Source organism: Phyllobates terribilis, unplaced genomic scaffold (assembly GCF_046119375.1).
Source record: "Phyllobates terribilis strain yellow unplaced genomic scaffold, ASM4611937v1 Scaffold_2__4_contigs__length_985480577, whole genome shotgun sequence".
Lineage (NCBI taxonomy): Eukaryota > Metazoa > Chordata > Amphibia > Anura > Dendrobatidae > Phyllobates > Phyllobates terribilis.
Genome location: NW_027362762.1, coordinates 454655598 through 454674337, shown reverse-complemented (window position 1 = coordinate 454674337; position 18740 = coordinate 454655598). Strand labels below are relative to the sequence as shown.

At 43.9% G+C, this 18740-nt stretch overlaps 1 protein-coding gene across 7 annotated transcripts in view; it reads left to right on the top strand.

Annotated features, from left to right (window-relative positions):
• The window catches only part of MACF1 (microtubule actin crosslinking factor 1), a 273827-nt gene that overhangs the window by 59952 nt on the left and 195135 nt on the right, over positions 1 to 18740 (top strand). Inside the window, exon 1 of one of the 7 annotated variants that reach the window (XM_073665633.1) lies at positions 11999 to 12213. The exons of the other annotated variants lie outside the window; for them this stretch is intronic. Coding sequence (XP_073521734.1) covers positions 12120 to 12213 — 94 coding nt within the window. The 5' untranslated portion in view covers positions 11999 to 12119. Of the gene's footprint in view, positions 1 to 11998; positions 12214 to 18740 lie in introns of those variants that run through there. 7 annotated transcript variants of the gene reach the window in all.

Genomic DNA, 18740 nt, shown 5'->3' with positions numbered 1-18740 from the left:
TCAGAGTTTATGGAACACGGGGTGGCAATATGGCTAGGGGTATGACATCTCCAACACACTATATTATGGGGTGGGACCTTAGGCATCAACTCAGACCCCTCCTGAACTCTAGGACAGCCCCCAGGTGTGGCTCTATCTCCCTTCTTTTGGGTGTCTGCCACCTTTTGGGAACTCCAGTATTGAGAGGCTACGACCCCTTGTTTTCCCAACGGACTCTCAACCGCCTGATATCTTTCCATCAACCCCACCAACCTGTCTATAATGACCTTCTCCACCATCTGTGCTGGGGAGGAAGATTCAGGTTGCAACCACTTTTGGACCAGGTGTAGGAGGTCGAACATCTGGGACCGGGGATGTTTGTCACTGCAATAGGCCCAGTGGTGCACCCGTTGCACCCTGACAGTCAGAGTCACTCCCAAGCGTGCCAAAATCTCAGTTTTCAACTTAGCGTACTCTTTCGCATCCTGCAAGGCCAAGTTATAATAGGCCTTCTGCGGCTCGCCTGTCAAATATGGCGCCAGTACCTCCGCCCACTGCTCTGGAGGCAATTTCTCCCACTCTGCCACCCTCTCAAAGACCGTCAGTAATGCCTCAACGTCATCACCCGGGGTCATCTTTTGTAATGCTCTTCTTACCGTCTTCCTGACGTGTGAGTCATCACCTGGAACTGAGGATGTAGTGGTCGTCCTGCCACGGATCTCCTCTGCCAAGATTTCCATTTGTCTTTGCTGCTGTTGGATCTGCTGCATCAGAAGTTTATTTGTTTCCTGCTGCTGCCCCTGATGCTGCTGCTGCATGCTCTGCTGCATACTCTGCTGGCTCTGCAGGTACTGCGCCTGCTGGGCCTGCTGTTGCTGAAGTTGCTGCTGGTGCTGCGCTTGTTGCACCTGCTGTGCCTGCAACAGATGTTTAAACAGGTCCTCCATTTTGTCTGGCGACACTTGCTGGATTATGGCCGACTTCACCCAGGACATATACGTCTTCTTGTAGCAGTCACACTGCCGCTTGGGATCTGTGCCCGTGCTTCTAGCACCAATTGTAGGGATTTGTCCTGACTGAGCCGCTTTGGAGGTAGGCACAGGTTCACACAGTGATCCAGTCCGCGGGTTCAAACAAACTGGTGGTTTATTTAGTGTCTATACACCAGTGAGGAAACAAAAGTAACTGCCTTTTCCTGGCACAAAAAAAGGAATAACAGAACAAAGCTCAAAATAACAAGTCCTTGCAGCACGGCCACAGCCGTTTAAACAAAGTGCCTTGCTCTGCCTCCTGCAGAGTCTAAGCAGCACATGCAAGGTCTGCTCACCTTGCCCAACACACACAAACAGACTGAGGCAGGCGTAGCAGTCTTAAATCAGCCTTCCAAGACCTGGACTGGAGGTAAGTGAGCAGCTGTTCCCCCCCAGCTCTTTCAACTGCTCGTAAAACCCGGCCCTGTAATCCGGGTCCATTAAATTCCTCTCAGCACTATGTGTGCTGGAGCCTGCTTCTCCGTGTCCTACATCACCGAAGCTTGGCACTTCGGGGACACATACCTCCCGTCCACGACCTGTCCGGCATGTATATATATCACTCAGGTGCGATGAGAGGCAAACAGGAGGCATATTCCTTTAAATGTCCATAGCGGTTTATTGGCTTCATAAACCGGTCAAAAAGAAAATGCAAACAAACAGCCTTCAGTGCAGGGAAAAGCAATAGAAAACAGTCCTTTAAGCAATGTCTCTGGTAAATCGGACCTGTGGTCACACAGGCTGGATAGCATTCAGTACACGGGCTCAGTCTGGAGATAACACACAGGAGGCCTTCTCCCTCCAAACACAGAACATGTGCCAAACAACAGCCTCCATTATATAGGCTGTTAACCTCACCCAGAGGTGAGATATGTGGGTAGCTAGACCCGCCCATCTCTCTAAACTACCCGTAACCCGGCTCCCAGGCGCACCAAACGATCCTCCTAGTGCTTACATGCACTAGAGAAACACTCCGGGTAACATCACAGAGACCAGCCATCTCTGTGACACATACCTCCCATCGACTACGCAACCATTAGCCACCTTACAATATATATATATAGCTTAGTTATTCTGTAATGTGAAGTTCTACTTTACTGGATTCTTACATAAGATCAAAGAAAAAGTTAAAGGGGATTTCTGGTTTCGGATAACCCCTGGCTCCCGGCAGCAATATGTTTAAAAGAAAACAAAACAACCTCAGCTTTACGCATCCTCCACGGGTCCATTTCTGAATCTCCACGAGTGGTCTCAGTGTCTGTTATTGTTTGCAGCACTGACACCATACCGACAGCGCTGCAGCCAATCAGTGAGCTCTAAGCAGGTTGTGCCGTCTACTCAGGCAGAGCGGCTAAACTGAGTCATTGGCTGCAGTGCTGTTTACGTGAAGGGAGCACTGCAGACAAAACCGACAGCAGCGGAGACTCAACTCTGGACCCTGGGAGGGTGAGTAAACTACAGGTTTTTTTTTTTATTTAAACAAACTGTTTTCCGAAACTGGAAATCCCTAATCTCTCAGAGTGATGTCAGCAGCTCTGTTCTCTTCACTGATATTAGAAAAGCTGCCATATATAGCTGATAGCTAAGGCTAAAATTGAATTTTGCTTCCTTGTCATTGGTCAGGTCGTTACAAATCACCCTAGTTGTGAAAGGAGGCATTTAGATAATAAAATATTTAGACTTGTGAATATGCAATTCCAAAATATCAAGAGATTCACTGTGGAGTGTGGAGTATAGTTTAAAGGTTTGTCCCATCTGAACAACTCTCCCAAATGCCCAAATTATGGACATTGTCTCAGGGATCTATGGAGGGGAAACCACTGCAAAGAGTGGCTCCTGTCCTCATGGACTTCATGAATGCATTGCATCAGAGATGCTGGACCCATTCCAATCATTTTTGATGATACAACCCCTAAAAAAAGTTTTCATTCCCATCCCCCAAAAATTTGCAGGTACTTTACTTTAGATGAAACATAGCTTTATGTTTTTATTATTGTGTTTATATGCAGGGACGAATAATAACTGATACGCAGGTAATTGTGCAAAAACTTGCTGTCCCACTATTATTGTAGAGTTGCAATCTTCTGGTAAAAAAAACAACAACAACGAAAAACAGCCAAATTGCAAATAAGTTGCATGCGACGCATTAAAGTCTACTGTAGACAAATGTGACTTCTGACCAGTAACAGAAAGTAGAACACATTTGGAAGTATTGGCGACTCAGTCAGTATCACACTACACTCTGGGTTGGTTGCAGTCCAACACCATAGGAAATCAATGTGATACTGCGCTGTCAATAGCAGGAGACGCATGTCACCGTGTAGTCTAGACACTGTGCGTCTGCTTTATTACAGGTGAGTCCTAGATTCTGGGAAAAAGTGGACAGGATTTAGAAAACGATGGATTAGTATGTCCTTATTCTTATAAAATTTCACGAATAAAAAAAAAAATTATATTGCAGTTTTGACACATTTTCAATAATTTATCATGAAAATTATAGCATTTCAGGCATAGACTGGATGTGTCATCTAGTAACCAGATTAGGGTGGGATTTGTCCAAGTTAGAAAAATCTGATAAATGAGCTAGAGTTATAATAATTATCTGGATGTGACATATTTTAATACCCCATAATACCGAAGATAATATTATTTGCAATGTTTTATGAAAAATAGAATCTCGGCAATGTACTTTACTATGCTAGGGACAGTACTCTGCAGCAGCCACTAAGCAATGAACGCGTCAGCTAAACTACTGTATGTATCTCCCGGATCCGTGCATTCCTCAGCAAAGACTCTGCAAAAACACTAGTGCATGCCCTCATCTTCTCCCGCCTCGACTACTGCAACCTCCTGCTCTGTGGCCTCCCTTCCAACACTCTTGCGGCCCTCCAATCTATCCTAAACTCTGCTGCTCGACTAATCCACCTGTCCCCCCGCTATTCCCCAGCCCCTCCTCTGTGTCAATCTCTTCACTGGCTCCCCATTGCCCAGAGAATCCAGTTCAAAACCCTAACCATGACATACAAAGCCATCCACAACCTGTCTCCTCCATATATCTGTGACCTAGTCTCCCGGTACTTACCTCCACGCAACCTCTGATCCTCACAAGATCTCCTTCTCTACGCCCCTCTTATCTCCTCTTCCCACAATCGCATACAAGATTTCTCCCGTGCATCGCCCCTACTCTGGAACTCTGTACCCCAACACATCAGACTCTCGCCTACCATGGAAGCCTTCAAAAGAAACCTGAAGACCTACCTCTTCCGACAAGCCTACAACCTGCAGTAACCACCACTCCACCACATTACTGCATGACCTCCTCTACCCTCACCTACTGTATCCTCACCCATCCCTTGTAGACTGTTAACCCTCGCAGGCAGGGTCCTCTCTCCTCCTGTACCAGTCGCTGACTTGTTTTGTTAAGATTATGTAAATGTTTTTGCTATGTATATCCCTATCACATGTAAAGCACCATGGAATAAATGGCGCTATAATAATAAATAATAATAATAATAATGTACACTGCTTACATGCATCTGCTGCCGGAGCAGGTGTCAGCTGATAGAGGAGAGGGCCGGGTGTCAGACCCCCACTGATCTCATAAGGATGACCCATCCTACAGGTAGTTTTTTGATTATTTGGTCCAGGACAACCTGTTTAACATAATATGTTGTAGTATTGGTCAAGAAGTAAAAACAACTCCAATGTTGTAAAAGCCAATTCCTTAGGAAAAGAATAAATCCTTTGTTATTTTTAAAGCTAGAGTGACCCTGCAACATGGATCGCAAGACATTGAGATTTGGTGTCACATAACGACTTATCGTGACTGTGACACTGAGTTGCAAATTTCCAACTGTGTTGGATTTTCTGTTGCTGCTTGTGTGACTCACTTAGAGGGAATCTGTCAGAACGATCCAACCCATGTTCATGTTGCTGTCTCTGACATAATGTCACCCACACCTTTACTGATGCAATGTGTGGCTCCCTGACTGAAAAATTTCTTTTTTTTTTATATGTAAATGAAGCTTAAGCGCTCTTGGCATATCAAAGCACTTCAAAAGCCTCTGAGTCCCTGGCTAAATTTCCTGCCCAGCCCCTTCTTCCTCTGCTTGACTGATAGCTCACTGGCTGTGTTGTGAAGACAGTGAGCAGTTAGTCAATTGAGGAAGGTAAGGTTCAGTGGAGAATAGAGCCATGGAGGCAGAGGCTTGGAAGGTGCTTTGACACTCCCAGAGCACTTAAGCCTCATTTGCATATGACTTTAAACAGCAATTTTTCAGTTATGTATGGATATCATCTTTCAGAAAGCAACATTAAACAATTTGAGTAGAGGGGTGGATCCTTCTAAAATATTCCCTTTAACATAAGCTTCAGTTTATGCGACTGGCATGTTACTTATCTGTTATTTGGCCATTTTTACAGTAAAATTGCAGCTGTAAAATTGGCGCTGCAGCAAGCTGCAGACAAGCTGTACAAATATTTTTGGGCGGGCAATCTAACAGAGAATTGCTGTAGAGCGACGCATGTCACCGTGAAGCCCCAGCCTAAATGTGGCAAATAGAATAAATCACTTGATCAATGATCCATCTCCAGAAATCTATTACCTCTACCTTGTTATATCATATCTTAACCGACTATGACCTATAAGCTATCCACAAATATTGCACATCTGACTACTGCAGTAAAATATAGCAATACCAAAACCACCGAGAATATGACCATACACTTACATCTCAATTCATTATTGTTTTTACGCCTATTTTTTGTTGAGCCATTGGTGTGGGCTTTTTTTTCAACCAAATTCATCTTTCTATTTGCACCTTTTTTGAAGTCTATGCTATATGTGTTTGCCTTTTTTTTAATTTGACATTGTTTGTAGGATTTTGATTTTCCAGATGTATTCGCATGATTCAAGATTTATGACTTTTCTTAAAATTTTCGCAGATGTACTCCAATTTCCCCATGGAGCGGTTTTTTGTACAACATCAATTTTTGAGAAGTTTCTGTGACATTTTTCAAAAGCATGACTTGTTGGTCTAAATTGAAACAAAAATAGTTAAAAACAGTAAAAAGGACAATGTTAGACTTCATGAATCGAAGCCATCATTTTGATGAATTTTGTGCAAAAAGATAAAGATTAACTTAAAAAAACTTTGTAAATGATAATGCAAAATTGTTATGCGCTGTGCAGAGGGAGCCAGCAAGGCTGACACCAAACCAGCAAAGGCGCAGCCACAGACGGACTTTGCACAAGCTGCCCAGCTAGGCAAGCCCTAGCTCCCAGTAAATCGAAGGGGGACTTTGGAAGAGCCCTTTCCAGGCCCAGTGTCGCCCGACTGCTGGCGTCGGGTGACGCGGTTGGTGCCTAGTCAAGAACCAGGTGAGTACCTCTGCAAGAACCCCAGGAAGTGAAACCAGAGGAGAAACTGAGAAAACCTCTGAAAGATAGCAAGACTAATGTTAGCACCACTCCCCACCAAGCACATAGGAACTGCAATAAACAGCAAAAGACTGAGCAGGGAGCAGGATTAAATAGCCCGCCTAATGATCAGGTGTTGCATACCTCCCAATAATCCCCAGACAGCCACTCTGTTAGTTTGAACAGCAGAATGGACAACATCCCACAATTGCTAGTGTCAGACACAGCAGCATCCTGCGTTGCCTGGCAACCAGAGAAATCAGTGAGAGACACAGTGTCACGCATCCTCACACATCCTACAACACCAGAACGAGATGTTCCACAAGATTGGGACAGTCTCTGTGCACGCGTAGCAGCTCTGCCTCCAGGGTCAGGACAATGGCGGTGCCTGCGACCGGAGTAGCGTAGCACCGGACCTGCTCCATTCCCAGGTGGGAGCATACAGCCACAATTCCTAACAAAAATGATACATTATAGAGCACTGTGCAGCCACTGCCAGGGCTAGCACAGCTGATCTTAATGACCTATCCGAAGGATAAGTTATCAATATCCTTTGCCCAGAGAAGCCCCTTCATGTTTTTACTACTACAATACTGATTTCATGGCTCCCTTTGAGTATGACACCCCCAAAAATGCCCCATATCACATAGTTTGATTCCCCCACAATGAATTTCACCACACACAGTATGATGAACCCAGAGTGACCCCAGTACACAGTATGATGGCCCACAGCTCCCTATATACAGTGTGATGTCCACACAACCCCCTATAAACAGTATGATTTACTAACAGGCCCCTATACACAGTATGATGGCCCCCGACAAAACCCTGTATATAGTTTGATTTACCAACAGGCCCTCTATACGCAGCATGATGGCCCTGACTACTCCCTACACACAGTATGATTTCCTCCACAGCTAACAATATCCAGTATGATGGCCCCACAGCTCTTTATATACATGACAATGAAGTAGAGGTGCTGGCTTGGCCCAAACAGTCCCCAGACCAAAACCCAATCGAACACTTGTGGGTAGAGTTGAAGAAAAACTGTACACATACCCAAGTGAGTCAACCAGTATGCACTAACTTTGGAAATGTGTAGAAGAGACTTGGGATCAGATTTCGGTCGGGACATGCTTGAGTCTGATTGAGAGCATGCCCAGAAGGATTCAAAAATATTAAGATTTGAGAGTCCTCTGTGGTTGATACCTTTTAATGGCTAACTGAAACGATAGTAGCCATTAAAAGGTATCAACCACTGAGGACTCTCAAATCGTAATATTTTTCAATCAACTGGCTAACACGGTACAAAGATATACATTTTCCCTCTATCAGAAGGATTCAGACAGTGTTGAAAGCCAAATTAGGATTTACAAAATTTTAACAAAATAATAAAAATTAAAATTCAGATTTTTAGGAGCAAAACAGTAACAATGCAGTAACATGACAAAAATCTGCATAACTAATCATATCGTAAATAGGTACAAGTCAAATTTATGTATGATATAGCCAAGATAATTGTTCAAAAAATGATGGTAGTCTCAAATTTGAGATAGTAGTGAATGGTACGATATGGAGCCTGAAGTCAAAAGTTCAAAACATTGTTATCCTTTTGCTCATCAATGTACGATATGATTGTCAACACATCTTCCTATATATAGTATGGGGGCCAGCATAGCTCCTATATGCAGAATTATAGCATCCAGAGCTCCTTATTTACAGAATGATGGCCTGCACAGCTCCCATTATATAGTTCGATAGTACCCTATACACAGTATGATGGCCCCCACAGCTCTCTATATAGAATATTTTTTGCCTCCACAGCTCCCTATACAAATTATGATGGCACCAACAGCTCCCTATATGCATTATGATGTCCCCACAGCCCCCAGTATACAGTATGTTTTCCTCACAGCCCTCATACACAGTATGATGCCCCCCAGTTTCATATACACAGTATAATGGCACCCACAGCTCCCCATGCAGAGTATGATGTCCCCATATCTCCCTATGTACAGTATGATGGCCCCCACATCTCCCTATATACAGTATGATGGCCCCCACAACCCTATATACAGTATGATAGTCTCCACAGCTCCCTATATACAGTATATTGGCTTGGCCAAAACAACTCACTTATATACAGTATGATGCACTCAGAGCTCCCTGGTTGGGCCCTTCATGTTTATTTGCACTAAAATGTGCTGTGTAAGTGATTTACTCTTGTGGTGTAGTAAGATGTCCTTCTGTCTCTTTCTGAAGCTCTTTGACCCCCCAGCATGAGCTTCAGTAGATTAATCTTATTCAAAGACTATAATGCGACTGAAGATTAATCACTGATCCCAAGAGAGATTAAATCATTTGGTGTACTTAATTCTCATTCATAGTAGCATATTGTGGAACAATATATTTTTTGTAACTAACATAATAAAATCCTATTTGCACAAGATCTAATGATCAGTGGTAACTCACATTATACTGGAACCGTTGGGTTTATTCGTCCCCACTAGGGAGAGGATGGGAGTGGAGAGTGGATACCTCTGTATGCGGCACTGCAGCATATCATACTGCTATATAACTGATAACAGAACTCAGTGCTGCTGATGGAACATATTGCGAGAACACATTTGTAATATTTTGTGGTGACTAAAATAACTGACCCTAATACTTGCACCCTTCTGCTGTTCAGATCATAATCTGGGATTAGGGTTTAGTATGACTCCTATTATTTGAATAAAATAGGTATGCAGGTTTTGCATCTGTAATCCTAATGCTTGTGTTGTTTTGGTGATTTGCTCATATTTTGTCTAGTCGGATCGATCACTAGAGATGGTCACATATGGATATGTAATAGACTCATTGTAAAGATTTGTCACTGTCATATTTTACCATAAACGTTATATGTGTGATGTTAGTGATAATGGAGATTTATTGAGCTTTTTCATAATTTTTATCATTGTTTTTGTTTATGAGTCTATAAGTAAACCAACAGTTTATTGTGAATAAAGAGTAACCATTGTTGAATTTTTATTTCATAAATCAATAATACACATGAAAATAAACAACTTTGTAATATATTTTATCAGAAAAAAAAAGCTTCTTTCTCTGCCAAAATTGATCAGTCATTATCAATATTCTCAATTCTGCGGTAAAATCTGTATTCGGTAAAGTAAACACATAGGTCTAGAATTGAAACTTTTCTTACCTTTGATCTTATCTTATTCATTCTCGTTTAGATTATTGCATCTCTCTACTAATCAGCCTCTCTTACTAAACTTTCCCCTCTCCAATCCATCCTGAATGCAGCAGCCAGTATCATATTCCTCGCCAATCGCTACACTGATGCCTCTACCCTGTGCCAGTCATTGCACTGGTTACCTATGAGCTACAGAGTTCAATATAAACTCATCACTCTCACCCACAAAGCGTTCCACGATTCATCACCACCCTACATCTCCTCCCTCATCTCAGTCTACCACCCTACCCGTGCCCTTCGTTCTGCTAATGACCTAAGATTAACATCCTCAATAATCCAAACCTACCACTCCAAGCTCCAAGATTTCTCATGTGCTGCCCCAATTCTTTCGAATGTGTTACCCAGGACACTTCGATTAATCCCCAATACCCACAGTTTTTAGCATGTTCTAAAAACGTATTTCTTTAGATTGGCCTATCACCTCACCACACTTATCTAACTATCCCTGTTTTTCCCATACAAAATTTTCTTTAAAACCAGGACCCTCGTATCATCTGTTCACACACCCTACATGCACTTAATAGTCCTCTGTATCCATACACATACTGGATGGTGACCAGTTCATGCAGCATTACGTGAACACCCTATTTATTATATTGATGGCTGGACTGCACAATACAAGCAATTGTTACCATCCACCTTTCGTGTCTCCCTATTTTCTCATAGACTGTAAGCTTGCGAGCAGGACCCTCACTCCTCTTGGTATCTGTTGGTTTATGTGATTGTTATTCTGTAATGTCTTTTATTGTCTGTAAAAGTCCCCTCTAAAATGTAAAGTGCTGCAGAATATGTTGCCGCTATAGAAATAAAATTATTATTATAAATAACGGTTATGTTTTAAGCTTTTTCTTATACTCCGTGTGACCATATAAATAGTATTTCTGCTGAGAGATAAATGGAATAGACTTACATTAGAATTTATGTTACTTAATGTATTTTCTGTTCCCTTGCTGAGGGAAATCTGCTGCACGTGACTATACTCTTGAGGCAGACACCTCTCTATGTGCCATAAATGAGGACCCTGTATAGACATTTGAATTGCGGCCATGTAGCACTACATCGCCCCTCAGCTGCAGCAGTGTATGCCCAGAGGAGGCGTCCCCTGGACATTTTAGTAAGGGGCTGTCTTCATTACACAACCCATACCTATGCTTTTGTACGTCCGCACGATCTGGTGGGAAACAACTTTCCAGCGCATTGGGCAATACTATTGTCGTGGCGGCCATACTACACATAGAGAACATTGTGAATTCAACTCTAGATCCATTGTGTCTAAGAGATAGTGTGTGGTCTCACTTTGGGGGCACCATAAGGCAGGACATTCAGTGTCTACAGGTATGTTCATACTGAGTGTGTTGAGGAATTTTTTTTTGGAGCAGATCCTCTCCAAAACCTTTTTCAAAAGCTCCAAAAACTCTTCCCATTCAATTCTATGGAAAATCCGCTTTGCTGTTCAAATGAGGTTTTTCTTTTACTATTTTTTGCTGAAGACGTTTTGAAAAACACCTGCAAGAAAAAAAATAGGAGCCGTCACTTGTTTGAAGAGGATCCTGAAGGAATCCACTCCAAACTAAGATACTGGCCAATCAAAAGGCTGCAAAGAATGTGTCAGAAAAAAAACCCTCTCCCAAAAACTCTTCAAAAACACTTAAATAAACCTCCTCCAAAGGCACCAAAAACAAGAGCGTTTCCTGAAGTGGTTTCTGTTTCAAAAACTCATGGAGTCTGATAAAAGAAGGTGTTTTTGTCAGATTTCTGTTGTGAAAAAAAATTGTGATTTTTTTTTTTTTTTTACACCAATCGGCTTCCCCAAATTGGGGTGAGCTGGTGCTGGGCAGGATGAGTTGAAGCCCTGCTGACAAATTCATATAATTTTACACCACCTTAGTAGGAATAAATGACTCTAGAAATGTACTCCAGTCCCTGACTAGAGTAACATTTCTGGAGGAGGTGCACAGCAGGTGTAAGATGCGCCTAATTCATCAAGTGGTGTGGCGTTCATCAAGACTGGGTGTTAATGAATTGGGCTCATTGCGTCAATAAACTCTGTATGAACAAATCCTACAGGTTTGTGCAACAGGAAAGCGGGTGGGAGCTTCGGTAAGCTTAGAAGGACCGTTTGGGTTTTTTTTTTTTACTAGAGGTCAAAAGGGTTTTCAGGAACGAAATTGGTGACCGTGACCTGTGCATAGTGCTGCACTACCGCTGGCTGCCGCTAGATGTCGTCTTTCTCCCAGCACTGTGCAGTCGTAGTTCCGTGAATGGCCGCCGTGCGTCCGCCCAGGCTCCACACTCCCAGGTGTAGTACCCTATCGCTCGGCTGGGTGTCCCCTTCCCTCGATGCTGCCTGGGCGGAGACAGGAGCCGGAAGTCGGATCCACAGGCACCGGACTGACCGGCGGGCACCGGGAATACTGCGGGAGAGCAGTTCGCCATGTCCGGGTACATCCCGGGACAACTCCCGGTGGATCGTAACCAGGAGCATGAGTTTGTTCGGGCATATGAAGGAGTGCTGGAGAGATATAAAGGTACATGACCGGGGGAGGGTCGGTGTGTGTCCTGCTGGTACATGTGGCACAGCGCTGGGCACTTACATGGGGCTGCCCTATCCGTCTGCATGGTGGCGGCTTGGGAAGACGCAGCTTGTCCTCACAGATGATGGGAGTTGCAGTGACAGCTCTGCGTGACAGGCTGCTGATGTGACAGGCTGCATAATATGGACGGGCAGGCTGTTATCAGGGCTGTGGTGTACAGTGACACTCCAGAGGCTCCTCCACTAGGCTGGTGCACAGATGTAGCAGAGCTGATGTGTCACTTAACTCTTTGTCTCCATACTTTCTGCATCAAGAGCACTCTTCAGTTCTCATAGAACCAAGTGACAAGCTCCCCTCTGTTACATCAGTAGTTGTACAGTGCATGAGTATGCTGTGTATCTGTGCTGTGTCAATGTAGAACCAAGTGACAAGTTCCCCTCTGCTACATCAGTAGTTGTACAGTGCATGAGTATGCTGTGTATCCGCGCTGTGTCAATGTAGAACCAAGTGACAAGTTCCCCTCTGCTACATCAGTAGTTGTACAGTGCTTGAGTATGCTGTGTATCCGCACTGTGTTAATGTAGAACCAAGTGACAAGTTCCCCTCTGCTACATCAGTAGTTGTACAGTGCTTGAGTATGCTGTGTATCCGTGCTGTGTCAGTGTCATGAAGCTGGTGACTGAAGACTTAGGAGCGGGGACGGCTCCGCACCTTTCAACCTATTGTGCCCGTTATCATTTAGGCCAGCATCACCCATTTAAAGGGAACCTGTCAGTCAGATTTACATATGAAGTAGTGGAATGGCGGTGTAGGCGCTTTCCCCCTACAAATATGATACCTTTCTTGCAGATATCCGCTGTGCGGGTCATAAGAAATCTAGTGTAGGAGACATATGTAAATCGGACCGGAAGTCCAATGAGGGCGTGTCTGCACTAGGAAGAAGCAGTCTAAGTGCATTGACACGCCCTCAGTGCACTTACAGCCTGATCTGCATATGTCTTCTACACTAGACTTCTTATGACCCGTACAGTGGATTTTTACAAGAAAAGTGTTATTGGGGCGCAGGCATCTACACAGACATACCACTGCGTCCATATGTAAAAACGTGCTGGCAGGCTCCTATAGCACAAATGTTATTGAGCTAGCCGGCCTTATTTGTGTGTGTTAGTGCGCAGGGTGTAACAGTGAAGTGTTCACTCAGCCATGGGTGTAACAATGATATGGGAAAGAAAATATACGGTAGCATAGCATGGGTGTAACAGCTAAGAATAAGGGGTAGATGTAGGGTGTGACAGCAGGGAGAGGGCCATAGTGTACTGTGGTCTGTGGTGGTCTTTCCCTTCCAGTCAGTAAGGGTTAAATATCTGCGTCCGTCCTGCCTCCCATGGTGGGTTGTGATGTACAGGCTTCTGCATGGTCTGAGGCGCTGATGTTTCCTAACAATAGGGTGGCTCATTGCCAGTTACCTCTTAATCATAAGCCGGTGACGCATTATAGGAATATAGGCATAAAAGGGAACACCGCACAATCTTTAGAGTGTAAATATCGGAGCAAGCTGCTTTATTCTTAAAGGAGAAGCAGCCTTCTCATTTGTGGTCACCAGTATTTCAAGGGTTAAGCTACTCAGGTTTCCATCACCTTGGATTTCTTTGGCCTGTAAAAAAAACAAAACAAAAATAACACCGTCCAGCCTTCACTTTTCTATATTCCTGGGATTTACAGCAGGTTATTCATTACCTGGCGTAGAAAACCTACAAGAAACAAGCAGAATGGGGGAAACGGGTTCATATTCAGGATGTTTTATGCTAAAGGGGAATTTCAGGCATTGGCGCATGAGCCCTTCTTAGCTAACTGGTATTTGGCATCGGCTCATTTCGGCTGCCGGTCTTTCGTTGTGTAATTGGCCAGCTAAATGAAAGCTGGCTTCTGATTGGTTTCTATAATGAACTTTTTTTGCCATTTTTTTTTTTTTTGTCTGCATGACGCTGTATTTGTGCTTTGTGAGTTTAGCTCTAATTTAAGGAGCATATGTCACCAGACGTAGATCCTTATTTTAGGAACTGAGTCTGAGAAGCCCTCATGTCAGTTTACACTGATACTTAGAAGTACTAAAAGGAGTGGCGTGCCCACATTGGCATACAGCACTGGTAATCTTTTACTTTTGTGCACCCAATGTCTGATATTTTTTTTCATCTTGTAGATCAGTGTAAAAAAAGAAGTGGTGTCAGATGCTCACTAATGTGAATCTGTTACCAAGATAGACCTCCTTTATTATGTAGGCCCTGTGACCCCAGGGCCACATGGTGCCAGCCATACCATTCTATACAACCCCCCACACCCCAACTATCTGGACCGAAACATTTGTCTGTATGCTGCCACTTTCTTGTAGTCAGAGAAGATAAGAATGGTGCCTAGAAGCAGGGATGGGCAAGTTGTGGTTCATTGTGTAACTGTTTCTGGGTATTCCATATATAAGGAAAATGGGGTCCCTTAATCACTGTGTGGGACCGGCCATCTATGTATGCAGATGTCTCCATTGTGGTTCATGAGAGTTGAGTAAAGCCCCCGTCACACTAAGCGAGATCGCTGCGGAGTCACAAGTTTTGTGACGCAACAGCGACCTCAGCAGCGATCTCGCTACGTTTGACACTTAGCAGCGACCAGGCCCCTGCTGTGAGATCGCTGGTCGTGTCAGAATGGCCTGGACCATTTTTTGATCGTTGAGGTCCCTCTGGGTAGCATGCATCGGTGTGTTTGACTCCTTACCAACGACCTTGTTGATGACTCAGAGCTGAGACACATAGGCGTGCATTTGCGTTGCATCGTTATACAGGTCGCTACGGGTCGCCGTATCGTTGCTGCGTCGTTGGGAAGATCTGACTCTGACATCTCACCAGCGACCACACAGCGACGCAGCAACGATCCCTGCCAGGTCGTATTTTTGTCGGGATCGCTGTAGCGTCGCTAAGTGTGACAGTACCTTAACACCCATGTTCCATGGAGAAAGTCTGCATGGTCTCCTCCTCTCTGGCCGCAGCATGGTATTGCAGAGGACTCCTTTTTAAATGTATAGGGAAGGGAATGAATTCCTTCATAGTGGTATACATCAAAGCCTTTTTTATAAGTTTGCAGAATCACTTAAAAGCAGACATAGTGATAATCTGCTGGTAAATAGAATTGAAATCCAGTTTACTGGAGCAGTGGCAACAGAGAGAAATTGAAGTTATATTCTCCCTGCAGCCGCTTTCTTCCAGTCATTGGAGCTGTGCAGGGAGCAGTTCCAGTCACCTCTCACTACACATTGAGCGTGCTGTAATCACTCACAAGCACATTATATTACAGCCTACGCTGCACACACATGCTGCAGAAAAGGTGGTCAATCAATTTGCCAATGAGTGATTACAGCCGTGATCCCTGCACTGCCCTGATGACTGGAAATGAGCAGTTGCAGGGACTATAAAGCTTAATTTTCTCCCTGTAAGCCTGGTAGAAATTATTTAAAAGTTGTTAACCTGGAGATTACCCCTATATTTGCAGGTAAATAGTATTTCTAGAGTTGACAGTTTCCCTTTAGCCCCTTACCGACATGTACAGTGCACGTCAGGAACAGGTGTTTGGAGCGGGCTCAGGAGATAAGACCGCACTAGCCCCGGCAGATAATGGCTGTTATATTCAGCCATCATCTGCCTCTGACAGCCTCGGGTGGAGCCAACCTCCGCACCTGTTAAATGCCACTGCAAATCTCTGAGAGTGGCATTTATAGTGCATAGTTAGGATGCACGCCATTCAGCCCCCTCTGTAATGTGATTATGGTGTGCCGATGGGTTGCCATGGTAGCCGGAGGTCTTCTGAAGACCCTCATGCCTGTCTTGATGGTGCTCCTATAAAGACCAGCCTGTGGCTCGTGTTCATAGTAGACTAATATTTACTATATGATGCAATAAAGTTGTGTTACAGGATTTAGTGTAAGCTAGCAGGCAATCGCAGGTTCAAGTCCCCTAAAAGCACTAAACAACGAATGCTTTAAAAAATATCAATGAAAGTCTGATCTATCAAAATCTAAAATTAATTAAACCGATTGGTGAAAACTGTAAAAAGAAAAAAAAATCTAAATGCCAGAATTGCAACTTTTCAGTCCAAGCAAGAAAAATGCAGTAAGAAGCAGTGAAAACATTGCATCTATCCCAATATGTTATCAATGAAAACATCAGCTGACCATGCAAAAAGCAAGGCCATACGCAGCTCCATCCACCAAAAAGTGAAAACATTACAAAGCTTGGAAAATGGTGACAGAAGCAACATTTTTTTTTCTGCAAATTTCCAATTTTTTTTTCATTACGATTGTGGAATTGTGATTTTGCAATTTCAACACACTTGGATTTTTTTCCCCTGCTTTCCAGTACATCGATGGGTAAAATGGATGATGCTGTTTAAAATTACAAATTGTCCCGCAAAAAAAACCAAGCCCTCATATGGCTACGTCAGCGGAAAAATGAAAACGTTATGGATCCTGGAAGCAGGGGAGGAGATAGCGAAAGCGCAAAAAGAAGAAAAAATGGCCAGTTCTTTAAATGGTTAAACCTCTGTTGCCAATATGTTGGCTGCCTAGATACTGCTGCATTGAGGTAGATTGGCCATTTAGCGCACACTCATTTCTGCTGCTCAGAGGAATATTTGCTAGAAATGTTCTGTCCTTTACCTTCTACCTTCCACTGACCAGATTGTATCTAGTTGCCGCAGGCACCTGTTTACAGTTGCCGCACGGACATGAAGCGGACAGGGTGTGTTACAGTGAGTGGACTTGCAGCTATTTCCAGTTGTGACAACAGCTGTAGGTTTGGCCGGCATGTGACATCATCATGACTGCGCGGTGATCGTTCCTGAGCAGGCATTGCAGGGTAGATGCGGCAGGATGTCCTTTCTATGTGATATGTTAGTCTAGGGCGAGTTGGAATTCAACATTTGTATGGAATCTGTTTGCAGTGTATTGTGTATATATGTATATGTATGTACGAGTCTGTGAGCATGGCAGGAGTGCGCCTCCTCACACCGCACATAATGATATAGTGGTAGACAAAAGGAATTTGTCAGACCTGATTCTTAAGACTTATAGGTGTCTGACATAGAAGGAGTGGCAGACCAGAAAAGGTGTGTGTGCCCCCAGGGTAGACGCGGAGAGGGTAAATCAGGTGTGTCCCAGACACTTGCTTCCTTCCTGCGTCTATGTAATCCATCAAGGCACCGGAATATGGGGCCGGGGTAGCAATGATCTTAAGATGCCATCTGATCTGATGGATGTTTCCAATTGGATCACATGCAAATTGTCTCTTCAGAGAGGAAGAGGACTAGAACTCTAGTGCCAAATATAGGAAGTAGCAATCCTAAAAGTCAATATCAACTCTCTAACGAGCCTTGTCACATGACTTAGGATTAAAGCCAAAATCTCAATTTGCAGACACTGTGTTTCGGGGTACTGCCCCTCATCAGTGCAAAGTGTGAGATCTGATTTGACTGGGAGAGAGGCGTCTGACCGGGATCCATTCTCCGCAAGGAGAAACGTTTCCCATTGGATCACAGAAATTTCAGATCATTTCCTGATGATCGTGACTTTTTAGGGATGTATCATTATTAGAAGAGAGAGTCCCTGCTAATCTGATGCCTCACCAAAAGAAATGGACTGCAGAATAATATGCAGAGGTCATCCGATCATTTGCCATAATGATGTAGCAGGGAATCAACGTTCAGAGTTGGGTCGGAAACAAAAAGGCAGAAGCACTAAAGAAAAGTATAGCAAAAAGATGATTATACAGAGACCCTCCTGTAAATAATGAGGTTATTGGTGCCTTACCAGTTCACATCCCATAAATCTGCTCTCAAGATAAATTTTAATACAAATGTGTCTTTGCTAATAATTTTGTCTAGTTTGTCTGTTTCCTGTTGAAACGCACAATGATTCCACATCTGGTTGGATTTCATGTTGCTTTTTTTTTTCTTTTGAAGTTCGGTCACATTCGTTGGCTACAAAAATGTACAATGGGATAGTAGAAAACCAACATTGTTTGCGCTGGTCCTAAACAAGAAAATTTGCTTTTGATGTATGTTTGCTCAACAAACATTGCAAAAGCATTAAAGGCCCCGTCACACTAAGCGACGCTACAGCGATCCCGACAACGATATGACCTGTCACGGATCGTTGCTGCGTCGCTATGTGGTCACTGGTGAGATGTCAAACAGTCAGATCTTCCCAACGATGCAGCAACGATGCGGCGACCCGTAACGATCTGTATAACGATGCACGCCTATGTGTTTCTGTATCTGAGTCGTCAACAAGGTCGTTGGTAAGGTGTCAAACACACCGATGCATGCTACCCAGCGGGACCTCAACGATCAAAGAAATGTCCAGACCATTCCGACACGACCAGCGATCTCACAGCAGGGGCCTGGTTGCTGCTACGTGTCAAACGTAGCGAGATCGCAACTGAGGTCGCTGTTACGTCACAAAACTTGTGACTCGGCAGCGA